Source organism: Oncorhynchus mykiss, chromosome 15 (genome assembly GCF_057628025.1).
Source record: "Oncorhynchus mykiss isolate SJ-2025 chromosome 15, ASM5762802v1, whole genome shotgun sequence".
In the NCBI taxonomy this organism is placed as follows: Eukaryota; Metazoa; Chordata; class Actinopteri; order Salmoniformes; family Salmonidae; genus Oncorhynchus; species Oncorhynchus mykiss.
The window spans coordinates 13,924,221-13,944,335 of record NC_143036.1 but is presented as its reverse complement, the minus strand read 5'-3'; the positions used below and the strand labels follow the sequence as shown (position 1 = coordinate 13,944,335).

General features: G+C 43.0%; 1 protein-coding gene across 1 annotated transcript in view; it reads left to right on the top strand.

Moving 5' to 3' along the window:
* LOC110489604 (protein AF-10) overlaps nucleotides 1-20,115 on the top strand; it is an 83,413-nt gene that overhangs the window by 10,326 nt on the left and 52,972 nt on the right. Inside the window, 4 exon segments of the mRNA XM_036943723.2 lie at nucleotides 2,719-2,773; nucleotides 17,914-18,023; nucleotides 18,128-18,231; nucleotides 18,448-18,541. Of these exon segments, the coding sequence (XP_036799618.2) occupies nucleotides 2,719-2,773; nucleotides 17,914-18,023; nucleotides 18,128-18,231; nucleotides 18,448-18,541 (363 nt within the window).

Sequence of the window (20,115 nt, the reverse complement as noted above, 5' to 3'; positions counted from 1 at the left end):
ACTTTATATACTACATGTTTTTTGTTTGCGTGTGTGTGTGTGTGTGTGAGCGAACGCATATCTGCATCGATCAGTTACACATACCTGACGATACATACTCACAACGAAATAGGTCACATGGGGGAGAGGCGTTGTGCCGTAAGGTGTTGGGGCTCCCGAGTGGCACAGCAGTCAAAGGCACTGCATCTCAGTGCTAGAGGCGTCACTACAGACCCTGGTTCGATTCCAGTCTGTATCACAACCGGCCATGATTGGGAGTCCCAAAGGGCGACACATAATTGACTTGGCGTCATTAGGGTTTGGTCGGGGTAGGCCGTCATTGTCAATAAGAATTTGTTCTTAACTGACTTGCCTAGTTAAATAAAGGTTAAATAAAAAATAACATGTTTGAAACCATGTTTACTTGACCTATATAAGATGGAAGGGAGTTCCATGCACTCATGTCTCTGTATAATGATGTATGTTTACTTGAATTTGTTCTGGACCTGTGCACTGTGAAAACACCCCTGGTGGCATATCTGGTGGGGTGTGTGTCTGTGTGTCTTTACAACCATTGAATATATCTTTTGACCCTGACAGTTTACAGTCTATGGTAACATCAAGTCATTTAGTCTCCTCAACTTGTTCAACAGCCACACCATTCATTACCAGATTCAGCTGAGGTCTAGGGCTTATGGAATGATCTGTACCAAATACAATGCTGTTAGTTTTAGAGATGTCCAGGACCAGTTTATTACTGGCCACCCATTCCAAAACAGACTGCAACTCTTTGTTAAGGGTTTCAGTGACTTCCTTAGCTGTGGTTGCTGATGTGTAAATGTTTGAATCCTCACCATACATGGACACACATGCTTTGTTTGATGCTAGTGGCAGGTCATTGGTAAAAAAAAAAATCTAAACATTCCTTAAGTGGCCGAGTTACAGTTTTGACTGAACAAAAATATCAACGCAACATGCAACAATTTCAAAGATTTTACTGAGTTACAGTTCATAAGGAAATCAGTCAACTGAAATACATTCATTAGGCCCTAATCTATGGATTTCACATGACTGGGAATACAGATATGCATCTGTTGGTCACAGATACTGACCAGCATTTGCCTCATGCAGCGCGACACATCTCCTTGACATAGAGTTGATCAGGCTGTTGATTGTGGCCTGTGGAATGTCCCACTCCTCATCAATGTCTGTGCAAAGTTGCTGGATATTGGCAGAAACCGGAACACACTGTTTTACGCGTCGATCCAGAGCATCCCAAACAGGCTCAATAGGGGACATGTCTGGTGAGTAGGCAGGTCATGGACATTTTCAGTTTACAGGAATTTTGTACAGATTCTTGCGTCATGGGGCTGTGCATTATCATGCTGAAATACGAGGCCCTCAGGATCACAATGGCCCTCAGGATCATGTCACGGTTTGTCTCTGCATTCAAATTGACATCAATGAAATGCAGTTGTGTTCGTTATCCGTAGCTTATGCCTGCCCGTACCATAACCCCACAGCCACCATGGGACACTCATCAGCAAATCGCTCTCCCACACAACACCATACACGCTGTCTGCCATCTGCCCAGTACAGTTGAAACCGGGATTCATCTGTGAAGTGCACACTTCTCCAGCATGCCAGTGGCCATCGAAGGTGAGCATTTGCCCACTGAAGTCAGTTAAGACTACGAACTGCAGTCCAGTCAAGACCCCGGCGAGGACAGCACGCACCCAGATGAGATTCCCTGAGACGGTTTCTGACAGGTTGTACAGGAATTATTTGGTTGTGCAAACCCACAGTTTTGTCAGCTGTCTGGGTAGCTGGTCTCACGATACCGCAGGTGAAGAAGCTGGATGTGGAGGTCCTGGGCTGACGTGATTACACATGGTCTGCAGTTGTGAGGCCGGTTGGACGTACTGCAAAATTCGGTAAAACGACGTTGGAGGCTGCTTATGGTAGAGAAATTAACATTTAAATTCTCTGGCAACAGCTCTGGTGGACATTCCTGCAGTCAGCATGTCAATTGCACTCTTCCTCAAAACTTTAAACATCTGTGGCATTGGGTTGTGTGACAAAACTGCACATTATAGAGTGGCCTTTTATTGTCCCTAGCGCAAGGTGCACCTATGTAATGATCATGCCGTTTAATCAGCTTGTTGGTATGCCACACCTGTTAGGTGGATGGATTATGTTGGTAAAGGATAAATCCTCACTAACATGGATGTAAACAAAATTTGAGAAGCTTTTTGTGCATATGGTAAAATTCTGCAATCTTTTATTTTAGCTCATGAAACGTGTACTTGAAAATCTATGGCAAGACCTGAAAATAGTTGTCTAGCAATGATCAACAACCAATTTGACAGAGCTTGAAGAATTTAGAAAATAATAATGGGCAAATGTTGTACAATCCAGTTGTGGAAAGGTCTTCGAGACTTACCCAGAAAGACTCACAGCTATAGTTGCTACCAAAGGTGGTGATAACATGTACTGACTTCAATTTTTTTTCTAAAAACATGTTTTCGCTTTGTGGGGTATTGTGTGTAGATGGGTGAGAATTTGTTTTATTTATTCCAATTAGAATTCAGCCTATAACACGACCAACACAACCAAATGTGGTATTTGTCAAGGGGTATGAATACTTTCTGAAGGCACTGTATATATTTTTGTGTGTAATTGTATGGTAAAGAGTTTTGCTAAAGGACCATGTCTCCCTCCGGTCTCCTTTCTCTGCAGAGGTGTGAGCTGTGCCCCCACAAAGATGGTGCCCTCAAGAGGACAGATAACGGAGGTAAGAGTCATCTATCTAGGATAGGTGTGTTGTGTGTAACTGATTTTGGCTGGAGCAAAAACCTGTCCTTGTCATTCACGAGAGTACTCCCATCGAGTATTGGCACACACACAGGGCTGTTGGCATCCCACAAGGTTCTGTGGTTAGCCCATGTTGATGTTTTTCTCATTAATGGGATGTGTTTGGCCTGCTTAATTAAGGTGCTGATTTATATGTTTTGCGATTCTATGTGTTGTGATTTGATACTGTGATTTTATTGTGATTCGATGTTCCAAACACATTGCTCGCCATATGTCTGCTGCAGAGAGGCGAGAGAGCCATGAGAAAATTAGTTTTGATCAGTCATGGAAAACAAATTGGCTCCTTATTTAAAAAGAAAATGGACAACAACCTATAAAGAATACATACTGGAGTTTTGGTGTAGGTACAGCCAAATAGCATTATATTAGTTTATATTTTGTGATCTGTTAGAATCATAACAATGGAATGAGTAGGCTATTATAATTCTATTGTTGGTGTTTGGCATGACAATGAAATGAAAAAGCCAGTATTGTTGTGACAGGGTAGAAGCCAATGTGTTCGTCAGTGTTTCCCAGGGGAACCTAATTACCCATGTGGTGAGAGTAGGCAACAACACCTCCACCACTCTCACCCTCAACACGGGAGAACCTCAAGGGTGAGTGCTTAGTCTCCTCCTGTACTCACTGTTCATCCACAACTGCGTGGCCAAGCACGACTCCGACACCACCATCAAGTTTGCTGACGACACGACGGTGGTAGGCCTAATCACAGACGGCGATGAGACTGACCACCTCCGTGGAGGCTGAGACATGGCAGTATAGTGCCATGACAACATCCTTCAACGTCAGTAAGACCACGGAGCTGATAGTGGACTACAGCAGAAAGAGGGGAGAGCACGCCCCCATCCACATCTATGGGGCAGTAGTGGAGTGGGTGCAGAGCTTCAAGTTCCTTGGTGTCCACATCACTAAGGACTTAACATGGTCCACACGCACCCGCATAGTCGTTAAGAGGACACGACAGTGCCTCTTCCCCCTCAGGAAGCTGAAAAGATTTGGCATGGGCTCTTCAATCCTCCAGAAGTTCTACAGCTGCACCATTGAGGGCATCTTGACTGGATGTACCACCGCTTGATATGGCAAATGTACCACCCTGGACCGCAAAGCGCAACAGAGGGTGGTGCGGACAGCCCAGTACATCACTAGGGCTGAGCTCCCTGCCATCCAGGACCTCTATATAAGGCGTGTCAGAGGAAGGACAGAAGAATTGGCAAAGACTTCAGCCACCCAGACCATAGTCTGTTCACTGCTACCGTCCGGCAAATGGTACCGGAGCATTGGCTCTCTCCGAGATCACGTCTAGCCCCAAGCCATAAGACTGCTAAATAAGGAATTTAATGGTTACACTGACTATCTGCACTGACCCTATCTTGCACTGACTCAATGCACACTCACAAGACTAGATAAACACACTACACTGACACCCACACACATTCACATACACTACACTACATACGCACACACACGTACGCCTACCAACAACAAGCATACGACACAAGACACACACCTACACTTTCACACGCAAATGCTTCTGCTACTCTCTTCTTTGTTTCTCTAATCTATCCTGATGCTTAGCTACTTTACCCTGCCTTCTTGTACATATCTACCTAAAATACTTTATATAGCTACAGTTGAAGTCGGAAGTTTGCATACACCTTAGCCAAATACATTTAAACTCAGTTTTTCACAATTCCTGACATTTAATCCTAGTAAATATTCCCTGTCTTAGGTCAGTTAGGATCACCACTTTATTTTAAGAATGTGAAATAGTGTAGAGAATTGTTTCAGCTTTTATTTCTTTAATCACATTCCTAGTGGGTCAGAAGTTTACATACACTCAATTAGTATTTGGTAGCATTTCCTTTAAATGGTTTAACTTGGGTCAAACGTTTAGGGTAGCCTTCCACAAGCTTCCCACAATAAGTTGGGTGAGTTTTGGCCCATTCCTCCTGACAGAGCAAGTGTAACTGATTCAGGTTTGTAGGCCTCCTTGCTTGCACACGCCTTTTCAGTTCTGCCCATACATTTTCTATAGGATTGAGGTCAGGGCTTTGTGATGGCCACTTCAATACCTTGACTTTATTGTCCTTAAGCCATTTTGCCACAACTTTGGAAGTATGCTTGGGGTCATTGGAAGACCCATTTGCGATCAAGCTTTAACTTCCTGACTGATGTCTTGAGATGTTGCTTCAATATATCCACATAATTTTCTACCTCATGATGCCTTCTATTTTGTGAAGCGCACCAGTCCCTCCTGCAGCAAAGCACCCCCACGACATGATGCTGCCACCCCCGTGCTTCACGGTTGAGATGGTGTTCTTCGCCTTGCAAGCCTCCCCTTTTTCCTCCAAACATAACGATGCTCATTATGGCCAAACAGTTCTATTTTTGTTTCATCAGCCCAGAGGACATTTCTCCAAAAAGTACGGTCTTTGTCCCCATGTGCAGTTGCAAACCGTAGTCTGGCTTTTTTTATGGTCGTTTTGGAGCAGTGGCTTCTTCCTTGCCGAGTGGCCTTTCAGGTTATTTCGATTTAGGACTTGTTTTACTGTGGATATAGATACTTTTGTACCTGTTTCCTCCAGCATCTTCACAAGGTCCTTTGCTGTTGTTTTGGGACTGATTTGCACTTTGTACCAAAGTACGTTCATCTCTAGGAGACAGAATGCGTCTCCTTCCTGAGCGGTATGTCGGCTGCGTGGTCTCATGGTGTTTATACTTGGATACTGTTGTTTGTACAGATGAACGAGGTACCTTCAGGCGTTTTGAAATTGCTCACAAGTATGAAACAGACTTGTGGAGGTCTACAATTTTTTTCTGAGGTCTTGGCTGATTTCTTTTGATTTTCCCATGATGTCAAGCAAAGAGGCACCGAGTTTGAAGGTAGACCTTGAAATACATCCACAGGTCACCTAGAATTGACACAAATGATGTCAATTAGCCTATCAGAAGCTTCTAAAGCCATGACATTTTCTGGAATTTTCCAAGCTGTTTAAAGGCACAGTCAACTTATGACCGAATGGAATTGTGATACAGTGAATTATAAGTGAAATAATCTGTTGGTAAACAATGTTGGAAAAATGACTTGTGTCATGCACAAAGTAGATGTCCTAACCGACTTGCCAAAACTATAGTTTGTTAACAATAAATTTGTGAAGTGGTTGAAAAACTAGTTTTAATGACTCCAACCTAAGCGTAGGTAAACTTCCGACTTCAACTGTATATACAGCTCCTTTCTTGTTCATTTTATTCCTTTTGTGTTACTATTTTTCTTTTTATCGTTTTTTAACTCTATTGTTGGGAAGGGCTCGTAAGCAAGCATTTCACGGTTAAATCTACACCCGTTGTATCATGCGCATGTGACAAATAACATTTTATTTATTTTGAAAAGAGATGTTATATTCAGATAAAGATTTTAGAATATTCTTCACCTATTTCTCTCTGATTCAGGACATGTCTTGGCACAAGTAACATATTGGCACCACCACTGGCAGCAGGATAGCCCTAGCTCCATAGTCTTTGCTATCTCAATGTACTTAGCTAGCTGGTTAGCAATTATCATTAGCTGCTAATGCTTATTTTAGGCACATGTGAAGCTTGATAACTAACCAACGGTTTGTGTAGATAAAGATACACAAACTAATAGTATAATACAGAACACAGGTGCATTGATGTGAAGAAGCAAAGTTGGAATAAGCAACATCATTGTTTCTTGACTGCATGGGCTAGAGCTAACAGAAGCATGCATTGCAGACTCGGGTTGAGTGAGTGAATCTAACAGCCAGCTGTGCCTGATTGAGTGACGGGGCGGGGCATGGTGTGTGTCGAAAGCAAGTAACCGCATTCGAGAGGGAGGGAGACTGGAGAGAGATGACAGAGTAAACTATAGGGCTTCAAAAAATTGCAGCCTTTTGCGACATGGATATTGCACATGCCAACCTCGCAATTTCGATTCAATTTAGATTAATTGTGCAGCCCTACGTGTGTGTGTGTTTATGAGGGGGGCGGTCCAGGCTGGAGTTAACAGGGCTCTGAGGAGGTTCCTCTCTGGGTTCACCAGGAGTTCAGAGTGAATACTGTAAACATGGTGTGTGTGTGTGTGTGTGTGTGAGAGAGAGAGAGAGAGAGAGAGGCACAGCTGTAGGATTGTGACCTGGCCTGTGGGGAGACATCAAAACATCACACACCGTTTTACTGCTAACTCTTTTGTAGCGCTCTCTCGTGCGGTAGTAGTCCCAGGTGTTTTTTAGGTGAGGCTGCTGCCTGCAGTGCCAGAAGGTAAACAGGGATTAATCTGTTAGGTAAACGTCTGGCTTGGTTTCAAGTGGTAAACTTCACATGAGGTACAGCGCAGGGAGACAGAGAGCAATCTGTAACTGTGTTTTTGTGTGTCAGGGTTTCCGTTAACTGGTAATATCTGTTTTTTTAAATGTTTGTTTTGTTGAGCCAATAAATAAAATTGGCACCGACCAATTGTCCGGGGAAAAAAATCCCATTGCCACATAATGCTTTTTAGCCTATTCATCGTTGGGAATACCAGTTGATGTAAATACATTTGACCAGTCCTGCTTAACGGTCTATGGGTTAATTTACTTAATTTTGGGGAATTAAATTGCCGCTTGTGTATATTCGTTTTGTACAGTGCCTTCAGAAAGTATTCATACCTCTTGACTTATTCCACATTTTGTTAAAGCCTGAATTCAAAATGGATTAAATCGGGTTTTTTTCTCACCCATTTACACACAATACCCCACAATTACAACGTGGAAACAAGTTTTTAGAAATGTTTTTAAGTTTATTGAAAATTAAATGATATATAAATATTCACAATATTCAATACTTTGTACAATCACCTTTGGCAGCTGCAAGTCTTTCTGGGTAAATCTCTGAGAGCTTTCCAGAACTGGATTGTGTAACATTTGCCCATTTATTATTTTCAAAATTATTCGAGCTCTGTGAAATTGGTTCTTGATCATTGCTAGGCAAAACTAACTCAGCCTCTCAGGAACATTCACGTCTTCTTGGTAAGCAACTCCAGTGTAGATTTGACCTTGTGTTTTAGGTTATTGTCCTGCTGGAAGGTGAATTCATCTCGATGTCTGGTGGAAAGCCGACTGAACCAGGTATTCCTCTAGGATTTTGCCTATGCTTATCTCCATTCTGTAATTTTAAAATTTTATATTCTGTATTTTTCCCCCTTTCTCTCACCAATTTTGATCTTATCTCATCGCTGCAACTCCCCGACAGGCTCAGGAGAGGCAAAGGTCGAGTCATACGTCCTCCGAAACATGACCCGCCAAACTGCGTTTCTTCAGTAGCCAGCTGCACCAATAGGTCGGAGGAAACACCGTTCAACTGACGACCAAAGTCAGCCTGCAGGCGCCCGGCCCGCCGCAAGGAGTCACTAGAGTGCGATGAGCCAAGTAATGCCCCCCCCCGGCCTAACCCTCCCCTAACCCGGACGACGCTGGGCCAATTGTGTGCCACCCTATGGGACTCCCGGTCACGTTCGGTTGTGACACAGCCTGGGATCACACCCGGGTCTGTAATGACTCCTCAAGCACCGCAATGCAGTGTCTTCGACCGCTGCGCCACTTGGGAGGCCCCTGTTTCTTATTTTATCTGAAAAACGCCCCAGTTCTTAACTATTACAAGCATACCCATAACAAGATGCAGCCAACACTATGCTTGAAAATATGGAGAGTGGTACTCAGTAATGTGTTCTATTGGATTTGACCCAAACTTTGTGTTCAGGGCCGAAAGTGAATTGCTTTGCCACATTTTTTGCAGCATTACTTGTGTGTGGTTGCAAACAGGATGCATGTTTTGGAATATTTTTATTCTGTATAGGCTTCCTTTTGTCTCTCTCAATTAGGTTAGTATTGTGGAGTGATTACAGTGTTGTTGTTCCATCTTCATTTTTTCCCCCCTACTACAGCCATTAAACTCAAACTGTTTTAAAGTCACCATTGGCCTCATGGTGAAATCCCTGAGGGGTTTCCTTCCTCTCCGGCAACTGAGTTATGAAGGACGTCTGTATCTTTGTAGTGACTGGGTGTATTGATACACCATCCAAAGTGTAATTAATAACTTCACCATGCTCAAAGGGATATTCAATGTCTGCTTCTTTTTTCCCCCACCAATCTACCAATAGGAGCCCTTCTTTTGGTCTTTGTGGTTGAATCTGTGTTTGAAATTCACTGCTCGACCGAGGGACCTTAGAGGTATTTCTTATCTGTAAGGTCCCTTTTTTGCACACAGTGAGTCCATGCAATTTATTATGTGACTTGTTAAGCAAATGTTTACTCCTGAACTTATGTAGGCTTTCCATAATAAATGCGTTGAATACTCAAGACATTTCAGCTTTTCATTTTTAATTCCTTTCACAGCATGGCCTATTGAATGTAGGCCAGTTACAAACACATCTCAATTTAATCACACGCTCACAGCATACAGATACAGAGCCCTTATCAGACAGAGCTTTTATAAGTCCAATCATTACGCAACATTTCTAAATGCAATCGTGTGTAAAAAAATAAAATAAAAACTATGCTTGGGCCACGATTTAAAAAGAGCTACTGTTCATATTTCTCAACTGGTAATTGAAACGCACTTCCAATTCGCCATTCAAATGCATTGGCAACGGAAGGCAGGCTTCATCAGCGCGTCACACACCACTTTGCAATGAGCTGGAGGCCGTATGCCTTTTGAAAACATAAAGCTACTTTGTTTGAAACCTGAATGTTTTACTACATATATTGAAGCATGTTTTACCTTGCTTCAAAGTAGCCTGGGCAACATCCATGGAGGCAATATGTTTTACCTTGCTTCAAAGTAGCCTGGGCAAAGTAGCCTGGGCAACATCCATGGAGGCAATATGTTTTACCTTGCTTCAAAGTAGCCTGGGCAAAGTAGCCTGGGCAACATCCATGGAGGCAATATGTTTTACCTTGCTTCAAAGTAGCCTGGGCAAAGTAGCCTGGGCAACATCCATGGAGGCAATATGTTTTACCTTGCTTCAAAGTAGCCTGGGCAAAGTAGCCTGGGCAACATCCATGGAGGCAATATTTTTTTTAAATAAAGACTTCCATATGCCATTGAAACCAGTAGCCTGTTTCTCTCATTTTCTATTGGTTGTCAACTTTCTTTCTTTTTCCAGTTGCCAAATACACATTCGCGCATAACCGACAGCCTTTTGTGCAATGCTGCTCTAATAATGTTGAGGAATAATATTTTATAAACATTTTAAGCTAAATGTTCTCGTGTTTAAATGTTTTTTTTAATGTAGCTTAGTCCTGAACTGGTTGTATAAATTTGATTTGAATTTAGGATCTATCACCCCAGGTAAAATGTAAAATGTTATAGGTAAATAGGTAAAATGTTCTACCTTGTGGGATAGTAGATTGACATAGGCTCATAGGTGGCGTGTCCATAAGGCTAGGGGAAGCTAAGCTTTCCCTAAGTCAATTGAATTAAATTGGCCAAAATATTTAGCCTAATTAGCTTACTCCTGTTAATACAGAAATAAATCAAATAATGCAAAATAGGCTCCTAAAGCATGATTTGGCCTCAAAGGATCATTAGCTTCCCCTAGCCTACAAAATAAAAATGTGTGGATTGTTTTAAATTGTGTTGCCTACAGTCGGATGGAAAAGGCAAAAACTAAATAGATAGATATGCACCGATATCCAATCATTTTCTTACCGAAAAAAAAGATACTGATATTTTCCAGTTAAATAGTGAACACACACACGGACACAGTGGTCTAAGACACTGCATCTCAGTGCAATAGGCGTCACTACAGTCCCTGGTTCGGATCCAGCCACATCTGGCCGTGATTGGGAGTCGCATAGGACGGCACACAATTGGCCCAGCACTGTCCGGGTTTGGCCGGGGTAGGCTATCATTGTAAATAATAATATTTTTTCTTAACTAACTTGCCTAGTTAAATAAAGGTTACACAGACATCACACTGACCCCCAACACGTTTTTGTTGGCATTTACTTATGTCCCCATTACCAGTAAAACATCATCATTTACGTATGTCCCCATTACCAGTAAAACATCATCAAAAAATGTCTTTCACTTACTTGCTGTGTTGTTTTGTTCATTTCTTCAGTCTCAACCAGGATTTCTATGGAACGCCGTTTGGGTCTTTGTGTGCCAATAAAGATACATGTCAAATAACACTATTTGATGTGTCAAATGACCTTGTTGACCAACCAGGGTGTGAATATGACTGCACGTCCGTCACATAATAATTTAACGCATTCATACATTTTTCACGTTATTACACATTGATTACACTACCACTCAATGTGTAACTCCGGTAGGGCAACATCTGAAACATAGCACACTTGGTAGTGTGTACCGATGCTCGACCAGTCGGCGAAAGCCAACATCGCCCACGACAGAGAACGTTTGATTGTCAAGGGCGATGTCACCATTGGCTTTAATGTTTTTTGCCTTTGAGTTGTTGACTGCTCGACTTGTTGACTGCTCGACTTGTTGACTGCTCGATCCACACAGCAGACATTGTGGGCTAGGTTAGGGATGCCGTGTTCCACGTGTAGCGCAAAACTTTACGTGGCGTTATTACGTCATGTACCTTCGTTATATAGGTTGCTAGATCGAATCCCCGAGCTGACAAGGTAAAACTCTGTCGTTCTGCCCCTGAACAAGGCAGTTAACCCACTGTTCCTAGGCTGTCATTGTAAATAAGTATTTGTTCCTAACTGACTTGCCCAATTAAATAAAGGTTTAAAAAACATATAGGTATGCACGGTAGCTTTGACATCAGTTTTTAACTAGACATCGGGCCGATACCGATGTTGGCATTTTTAGCTAATGTCGGCCGATTCCGATATGTTCACCGATTTACAGTGCCTTGCGAAAGTATTCGGCCCCCTTGAACTTTGCGACCTTTTGCCACATTTCAGGCTTCAAACATAAAGATATAAAACTGTATTTTTTGTGAGGAATCAACAACAAGTGGGACACAATCATGAAGTGGAACGACATTTATTGGATATTTCAAACTTTTTTAACAAATCAAAAACTGAAAAATTGGGCGTGCAAAATTATTCAGCCCCCTTAATTAATACTTTGTAGCGCCACCTTTTGCTGCGATTACAGCTGTAAGTCGCTTGGGGTATGTCTCTATCAGTTTTGCACATCGAGAGACTGAAATTATTTCCCATTCCTCCTTGCAAAACAGCTCGAGCTCAGTGAGGTTGGATGGAGAGCATTTGTGAACAGCAGTTTTCAGTTCTTTCCACAGATTCTCGATTGGATTCAGGTCTGGACTTTGACTTGGCCATTCTAACACCTGGATATGTTTATTTTTGAACCATTCCATTGTAGATTTTGCTTTATGTTTTGGATCATTGTCTTGTTGGAAGACAAATCTCCGTCCCAGTCTCAGGTCTTTTGCAGACTCCATCAGGTTTTCTTTTTATGATATCTTTTTATGGATATCTTTAAGAAATGTCTTTCTTCTTGCCACTCTTCCATAAAGGCCAGATTTGTGCAATATACGACTGATTGTTGTCCTATGGACAGAGTCTCCCACCTCAGCTGTAGATCTCTGCAGTTCATCCAGAGTGATCATGAGCCTCTTGGCTGCATCTCTGATCAGTCTTCTCCTTGTATGAGCTGAAAGTTTAGAGGGACGGCCAGGTCTTGGTAGATTTGCAGTGGTCTGATACTCCTTCCATTTCAATATTATCGCTTGCACAGTGCTCCTTGGGATGTTTAAAGCTTGGGAAATCTTTTTGTATCCAAATCCGGCTTTAAACTTACTTTAAACAGTATCTCGGACCTGCCTGGTGTGTTCCTTGTTCTTCATGATGCTCTTTGCGCTTTTAACGGACCTCTGAGACTATCACAGTGCAGGTGCATTTATACGGAGACTTGATTACACACAGGTGGATTGTATTTATCATCATTAGTCATTTAGGTCAACATTGGATCATTCAGAGATCCTCACTGAACTTCTGGATAGAGTTTGCTGCACTGAAAGTAAAGGGGCTGAATAATTTTGCACGCCCAATTTTTCAGTTTTTGATTTGTTAAAAAAGTTTGAAATATCCAATAAATGTCGTTCCACTTCATGATTGTGTCCCACTTGTTGATTCTTCACAAAAAATACAGTTTTATATCTTTATGTTTGAAGCCTGAAATGTGGCAAAAGGTCGCAAAGTTCAAGGGGGCCGAATAATTTCGCAAGGCACTGTATATCGTTCATCCCTAAAATAGATGATTGTTGAGTTGCAGCTGTCAGTGAGAAGTCAAAATGCAACCGGTGCGCCTCTCGGGAGGCCTCCTCCAGTTTAGATGGACATCATATTCTGTTTGTCTCCCCTTCTCATAGGCCTATTACATGGACAACGTTGTTTTTATTGATTTTTTTGTCCGTGTCAGCAGAGTAGGCTACCCTGCCATTTGTTGTTAAAAAAGATTCTGCTCATGTCTTCGATCATATACAGTGCATTCGGGAAGTACTCAGACCCCTTGACTTTTTCTACATTTTGTTACGTTACAGCCTTATTCTAAAATTGTTTTTTTTATTTTTTCCTTTCTCATCAATCTACACCAGGTATTATCCCCAATGGTACGAGCAATGCCGTCGGGGGTACGCCAAATAAAAATGTGATTCATATTAATATATATATATATATTATTTGTAACATTTTTTTTCCCTTCACAGTTTCAAACAGTCCATTTATATTTACCAACGGGGGCTATACATTTGGGTGAGTTTGTTTTCTCGCCTGAGTAGCCTCGTTTCGATGCCAAAAATAAAATGAAACCATCAAGTATTCAGCGAAATAACAACACATTGTCAAATACAGGTAGGCTAGTCAAATAATTAACATCCAATCACATTAACCGTTACTCTCTCGTGTAAATTCCACTATGTAGCCAAACGCAGCTGCTGCTCAACGCTGCTCACGTTGGTATCTGTATTGATGGTACAAAAGCCATAATAGGGAGACATAGAGGAGTGGAAACAGTTGCTGTCGACGCCACTTGGGTACACTGCAGCATCCACCAAGAGGCTCTTGCTGGCAAGGGAATGCCTGACAGCTTGAAAGACGTTTTGGACACTACAGTGAAAAGGGTTCACATTGTTAACTTAAGCAAGTTCCCTGTGTATTTTCTGTACTATACAATGATATGGGCAGCGACCATGTAACACTTTTACAACATACAACAAAGTGTGAAGTGTGCTGGTTATCAAGAGGAAAAGTATTGACATGTTTTTTTGAGTTGAGAGACGAGCTTAAGGTTTTCTTTACTGACCAAAATTTTCACTTGTCTGACCACTTGTATGATGATGAGTTTCTCACACGACTGGCCTATCTGGGTGATGTTTTTTCTCGCCTGAATAATCTGAATCTAGGATTACAGGAACTCTCCGCAACTATATTCAATGTGCGGGACGCAATTGAGGCTGTGATTTAAGAAGTTGGAGCTCTTTTCTGTCTGCATTAACAAGGACAACACACTGGTCTTTCCATCATTGTATGATTTTTTTGTGTGCAAATGACCTCAAGCTTACGGACGATGTCAAATGTGATATAGCGAAGCACCTGAGTGAGTTGGGTGTGCAATTACGCAGGTACTTTCTGAAATGGATGACACGAACAGCTGGATTCATTATCCCGATATCTGAACAAGAGAGCCTCGAAATTGGAATTGAATCTGAAGCCACTGTCAGATTTCTGGATTGGGCTGCGCTCACAGTATCATGCCTTGGCAAATCACGCTCTTAAAACACTGATGCTCTTTGCAACCACATACCTATGTGAGATTGGGTCCTCGGCCACAGACTGTGTGTGGAAAAGGATTTAAGACTGAGACTCTCTCCCAATACAACCCAACATTGCAGAGTTATGTGCATTCTTTCAAGCACACCCTTCTCATTAACCTGTGGTGAGTTATTCACCATTTTCGATGAATAAATAAGGTTTTATATGTAAGATGGCTAAATAAACAGCAAGATTATTGATTATTATTATTTGTGCCCTGGAGCTCTTTGTCACTTCCCATGAACTGGGTTGTGACAAAAACGCTCACACTCATTCTTATGTTTAATAAATGTATCGTATAGTGTGTGTGGGGCAGGCTTACAATGATGGCAAAAAAAAACAACATTTGAGAGTGGGCTGACTCTGGTGCTAGAGGGGTACGCAGCTGGAGGTTGAATGTTTGAAGGGGTATGGGATTATAAAAAGTTTGGGAACCACTGATCTACACAGAATAGTCCATAGTAACAGAGCAAAAACAGGTTTGTAGAAATGTTTACATATTTATTAACATTTTGAAAACATACTTATTTACATAAGTATCCAGACCTTTTGCTATGAGACTCGAAATTTGAGCTCAGGTGCATCCTGTTTCCAGTGATCATCCTTGAGATGTTTCTACAACTTGATTGGAGTACACCTGTGGTATAATCAATTGATTGATTGATTTGGAAAGGCACACACCACTCTATTTAAGGTCCCACAGTTGACTGCATGTCAGGGCAAAAACTAAGACATGAGGTCGAAGGAATTGTCCGTAGAGCTTCGAGGCAGGATTGTGTCAAGGCACAGATCTAGGGAAGGGTATCAAAAAATGTCTGCAGCATTGAAGGTCCCTAAGAACACAGTGGCCTCCATCATTCTTAAATGGAAGAAGTTTTGAACCTAGAGCTGGCCACCCAGCAAACTGAGCAAATAGGGAGAAGGACAGAGCTCCAGAGTTCCTCTGTGGAGATGGGAGAACCATCTCTGCAGCACTCCACCAATCAGGCCTTTATGGTAGAGTGACCAGACGGAAGCCATTCCTCAGTAAAAGGCATATGACGGCCTGCTTGGAGTTTGCCAAAAGGCACCTAAAGACTCAGACCATGAGAAACAAGATTATCTTGTCTGATGAAACCAAGATTGTACTCTTTGCCCTGAATGCCAAGTGTCATGTTTGGAAGAAACCTGGCAACATCCCTATGGTGAAGCATGGTGGTGGCAGCCTCATGCTTTGGGGATGTTTTTCAGTGGTAGGGACTGGGAGACTAGTCAGGATCCAGGAAAAGATGAACGCAGCAAAGTACAGAGAGATCCTTGATGGAAACCTTCAGAGAGATCAGGATTTCAGACTGGGGGCGAAGGTTCACCTTCCAACAGGACAACGACCCTAAGCACACAGCCAAGACAACTCAGGAGTGTTTTCTTGACAAAGTCTCTGAATGTCCTTGAGTGGCCCAGCCAGAGCCCGGACTTGAACCCGATTGAACATCTCTGGAGAGACCTGAAAATAGCTGTGCAGCAACGCTCCTCATCCAACCTGACAGAGCTTGAGAGGATCTGCAGAGAAGAATGGGAGAAACTCCCCAAATACAGATGTCAAGCTTGTAGCGTCATACCCAATAAGACTCGAGGCTCTAATCACTACCAAAGGTGCTTCAACAAAGTACTGAATACTTATGTAAATGTGATATTTACGGTTTTATTTTTAATACATTTGCAAAAATCTATAGAAACCCATTTTTGCTTTGTCATTAAGGGGTATTGTGTGAAGATTGATGAGAGAAAAAAAACTATTTAATCCATTTTAGAAAAAGACTCTAAAGTAACAAAATGTGGAAATATTGAAGGGATCTGAATTCTTTCCAAAAGGCACTGTAAAGTGTAGTAGAATGAAATGGGTTTTTCATTATTTTCAAAGAAATAAGAAACATATCTCATAAAAATACTAATTTAAAATCGGATTTATTGTCACATACACTGGATAGGTGCAGTGAGATGTGTTGTTTTACATGGTCGGCCATAGTAGTACGGCACCTCTGGAACAAATTAGTGGTAAGTGCCTTGCTCCAGGGCAGGCACATTGACTGATTTTTCACCTTGTCGGCTTGGGTATTCAAACCAGCGACCTTTCGGTTACTGGCCCACCGCTAGGCTACCTGCCGTGTCCTCTACACTTCATGCGCTCAGCCATTCATTGAATTGTCTTTTTTGCAATCAGTGATTGAGTTATATTATTAGCCTAAATTATAACTATCCAATCTACTCATCACATTACGAATAGTAGGCTGTCTTGCGTAAGTCTACAAATGCGATGCGATGATGTATGGAGTGCTTTTTTTGGGGAGGGGGGGTGCTTCCCCAAATTTAAAACTCACACGCCGTTTATGCAGAGGCTAGTGATTCTACTGTTCCTTACTGGTCTTGTTGAGGAAAAGTGAATGTGAACTGTTATTCTAACAGACACACCTCATTGAATCCTCCACTTCTATGTTCTGTTAATATGAATTGCCATAATCAGAATGTTTTTTATGTTATTCTGAGCACCGTGGGTGGACGCTCTAATCAGGTTACGCACCCAATGCATGTGGGTCTGGTTTATTTCTCAAATGACCGGTAAATTAAAATTCTGCCGGTCAAATGTCCAGCGCCACATTTTCATAACGGAAACCCCGGTGTGTCTGTATGCACGCATGTGTCTATGGGGGGGCTCTGGGGTGTTTTATGGCCCTGTTTTATTGTGCTCTGCCAAATTCTTGGAAGGACTTCAAAACAACAACATCACCCTGACACCCCCCCTATCCTCCTCCCCCTTGTCCCCTGGGGAGGTCAAAGGCAGGTCAGGGGTTCAACTGTAAGTTGAAGCATGTTGTTGTTCCTGGAATAGAGGGAACAGAGGGAGGAAGGATTCACCACTATCTGACCTCTCATTCAACTGGCTCTTTCCTGCTCTAGTTACACCGCTCCACACATGGATTGAAATTGAAGGGGATGTTGTGTATAGCTGCTCCTTTGGGCCCAAGTGGTGGGTGTTTTGAATACGTTATGTGTCCTGAGGTTTACTGTGTGTGTGTGTGTGTGTGTCCTGATGTTGACTGTGTGTGTGTGTCCTGAGGTTTACTGTGTGTGTGTGTGTGTGTCCTGAGGTTTACTGTGTGTGTGTGTGTGTGTGTAGGTTGGGCCCAAGTGGTGGGTGTTTTGAATAAGTTATGTGTGTCCTGAGGTTTACTGTGTGTGTGTGTGTGTGTGTGTGTGTGTGTGTGTGTAGGTTGGGCCCATGTGGTGTGTGCCCTTTACATCCCTGAAGTGCAGTTTGCTAACGTCTCCACCATGGAACCCATCGTACTGCAGTCTGTCCCCCACGATCGCTACAACAAGGTACACACACACACACACACACACACACACACACACACACACTTCACTCTGTCCCTACATTTCTGAGTGTGTGACTGGATGTGTTTTCTCATGTGTGTGTGTAGACGTGTTATATCTGTGAAGACCAGGGCAGAGAGAGTAAAGCTGCCACCGGAGCCTGCATGACCTGCAACAAACATGGCTGCCGACAAGCCTTCCACGTCACATGGTGAGCGAGCCCCTTTCAAATACCTATAGCTTTATTTACACATGTTCACATTGTGAGCCACATTAAAATATCTAAAACTTTATTAACACAGCAAAAAATACATCACTGTCCATCTGTTAACATAGTAAATACATCTCTCTCTGTCTTTAGTCTCTCCATTTTTTGACACATATCTCTGTTCCCTTCTCTCTCTCGACACTACCTCTCTCTCCTCAGTGCCCAGTTTGCTGGGTTGTTGTGTGAGGAGCAGGGGTCGGACGCAGACAACGTTAAATACTGTGGCTACTGCAAGTACCATTACAGCAAACTGGTAAGATCTCTTTCTCTCTCTTTCTCTACTATTTTTCCCAACTGTCTTACTGTGCTTGGGAGGAGGAATGCCTCTCACCTCAGAAACCTGGAATCTAGTTTTGTTTGAATAGACCTCTCACATTCTTGCTTCCCTCTGTCTGAGCTTTGTGAAGGCCCACACTTCCCCAATATACACACACACACACACACACACACACACACACACACACACACACACACACACACACACACACACACACCTCTCATTTCTTGAATGACTTGGCACTCTCTCCTCTGCCAATTACAACTGCTGAAAGTGGAGCCATCCGTTAATCTCCACCCGCTCTAGCTCCTCTCTCACTCTTCAATTTTTCTCTTCCTCCCTCCTTCCCTTCTCGCTCTCTTCTTCCCTCCTTCCCTTCTCGCTCTCTTCCTCCCTCCTTCCCTTCTCGCTCTCTTCCTCCCTCCTTCCCTTCTCGCTCTCTTCCTCCCTCCTTCCCTTCTCGCTCTCCCTCCCTCCTTCCCTTCTCGCTCTCCCTCCACCCAAACATCCATTCCTTCTCTCAAGCTTCTCTCCTTCCCCCTCTCCAGCCTTTTCTCCCCCACCCCTCTCCCCCTCCATCGACCCCATCTAATCTCATTGACAAATCAGCAGTGCCTCCCAGGCCCTTTGTCCCCTTCACCCTCTACCCCCCTGCCCCCTGTATGCTAAGCCCAGGCCGGGTGCAGCGGTTTGGGTTACAGCGGCAGGGCGAGGTCTCTAGGGTCTGGAGCTCCACTCTGACACTGGACCTCTGCACCGGACGACAGCCCCAGTCCACAGGGCTTCCTCTCTGGCTGTCTGGGGCTGGGAGAGTGGAAGGGGTGGAGGGTGAGGGGTACTGGGGTTAGGGTTACAAGTGGGTAAAGAGATGCTTACCAATTCACATTTGTACACACCACTCCACACAGACACACAATAAATGCTTTCACTCACACACCCATACACTCGCCCTCTCTTTCCCTCTCTTCTCTCCCTCTCAGAGCTCTTTGGAGCGAGAGCCCCGGCTGTGTCACAGATTTTGTGCTCCACCCCTACCATCCATCAAGGGGAAAAATACGCACACACACACAAAGTGGGGGGAAGGATTCTGACTGAAGCATTGGGGTTTAAATGGGGGTGGGTAGCATTAGATAAAGCAATGGCTTTACATTATTTAGTGTCCTTTGCGCGCGCGTGCACACACACACACGCACACAGTGATGACATTTTATGATGTTAACAAATGCTTATAGTTCTATTGATCCTGTGTAATGGCTTTGTATGGTGGGGTCTGATATAATTAGTCTGGTACAGAATAGAGGAGAAGAGAAACACATGAGAAGGAATCAATGACAGACAAGCCAATGTTGGCAGCAGAATGGATTTCATAAGACGCCACATGGGTTGATGAATGTCATGCTCGGAACATGTGACATTTACAGGTCTTGTCGTGACACTGTGATGTTTTTACATGAATAACCCTCTGTGGGGTCAATGGGGTCATAGATAATGATGTTCTCTTACAGTAGACAAGACAGGGCTCAGCGTTTGTTTTCCTTCAATAGTTTGGT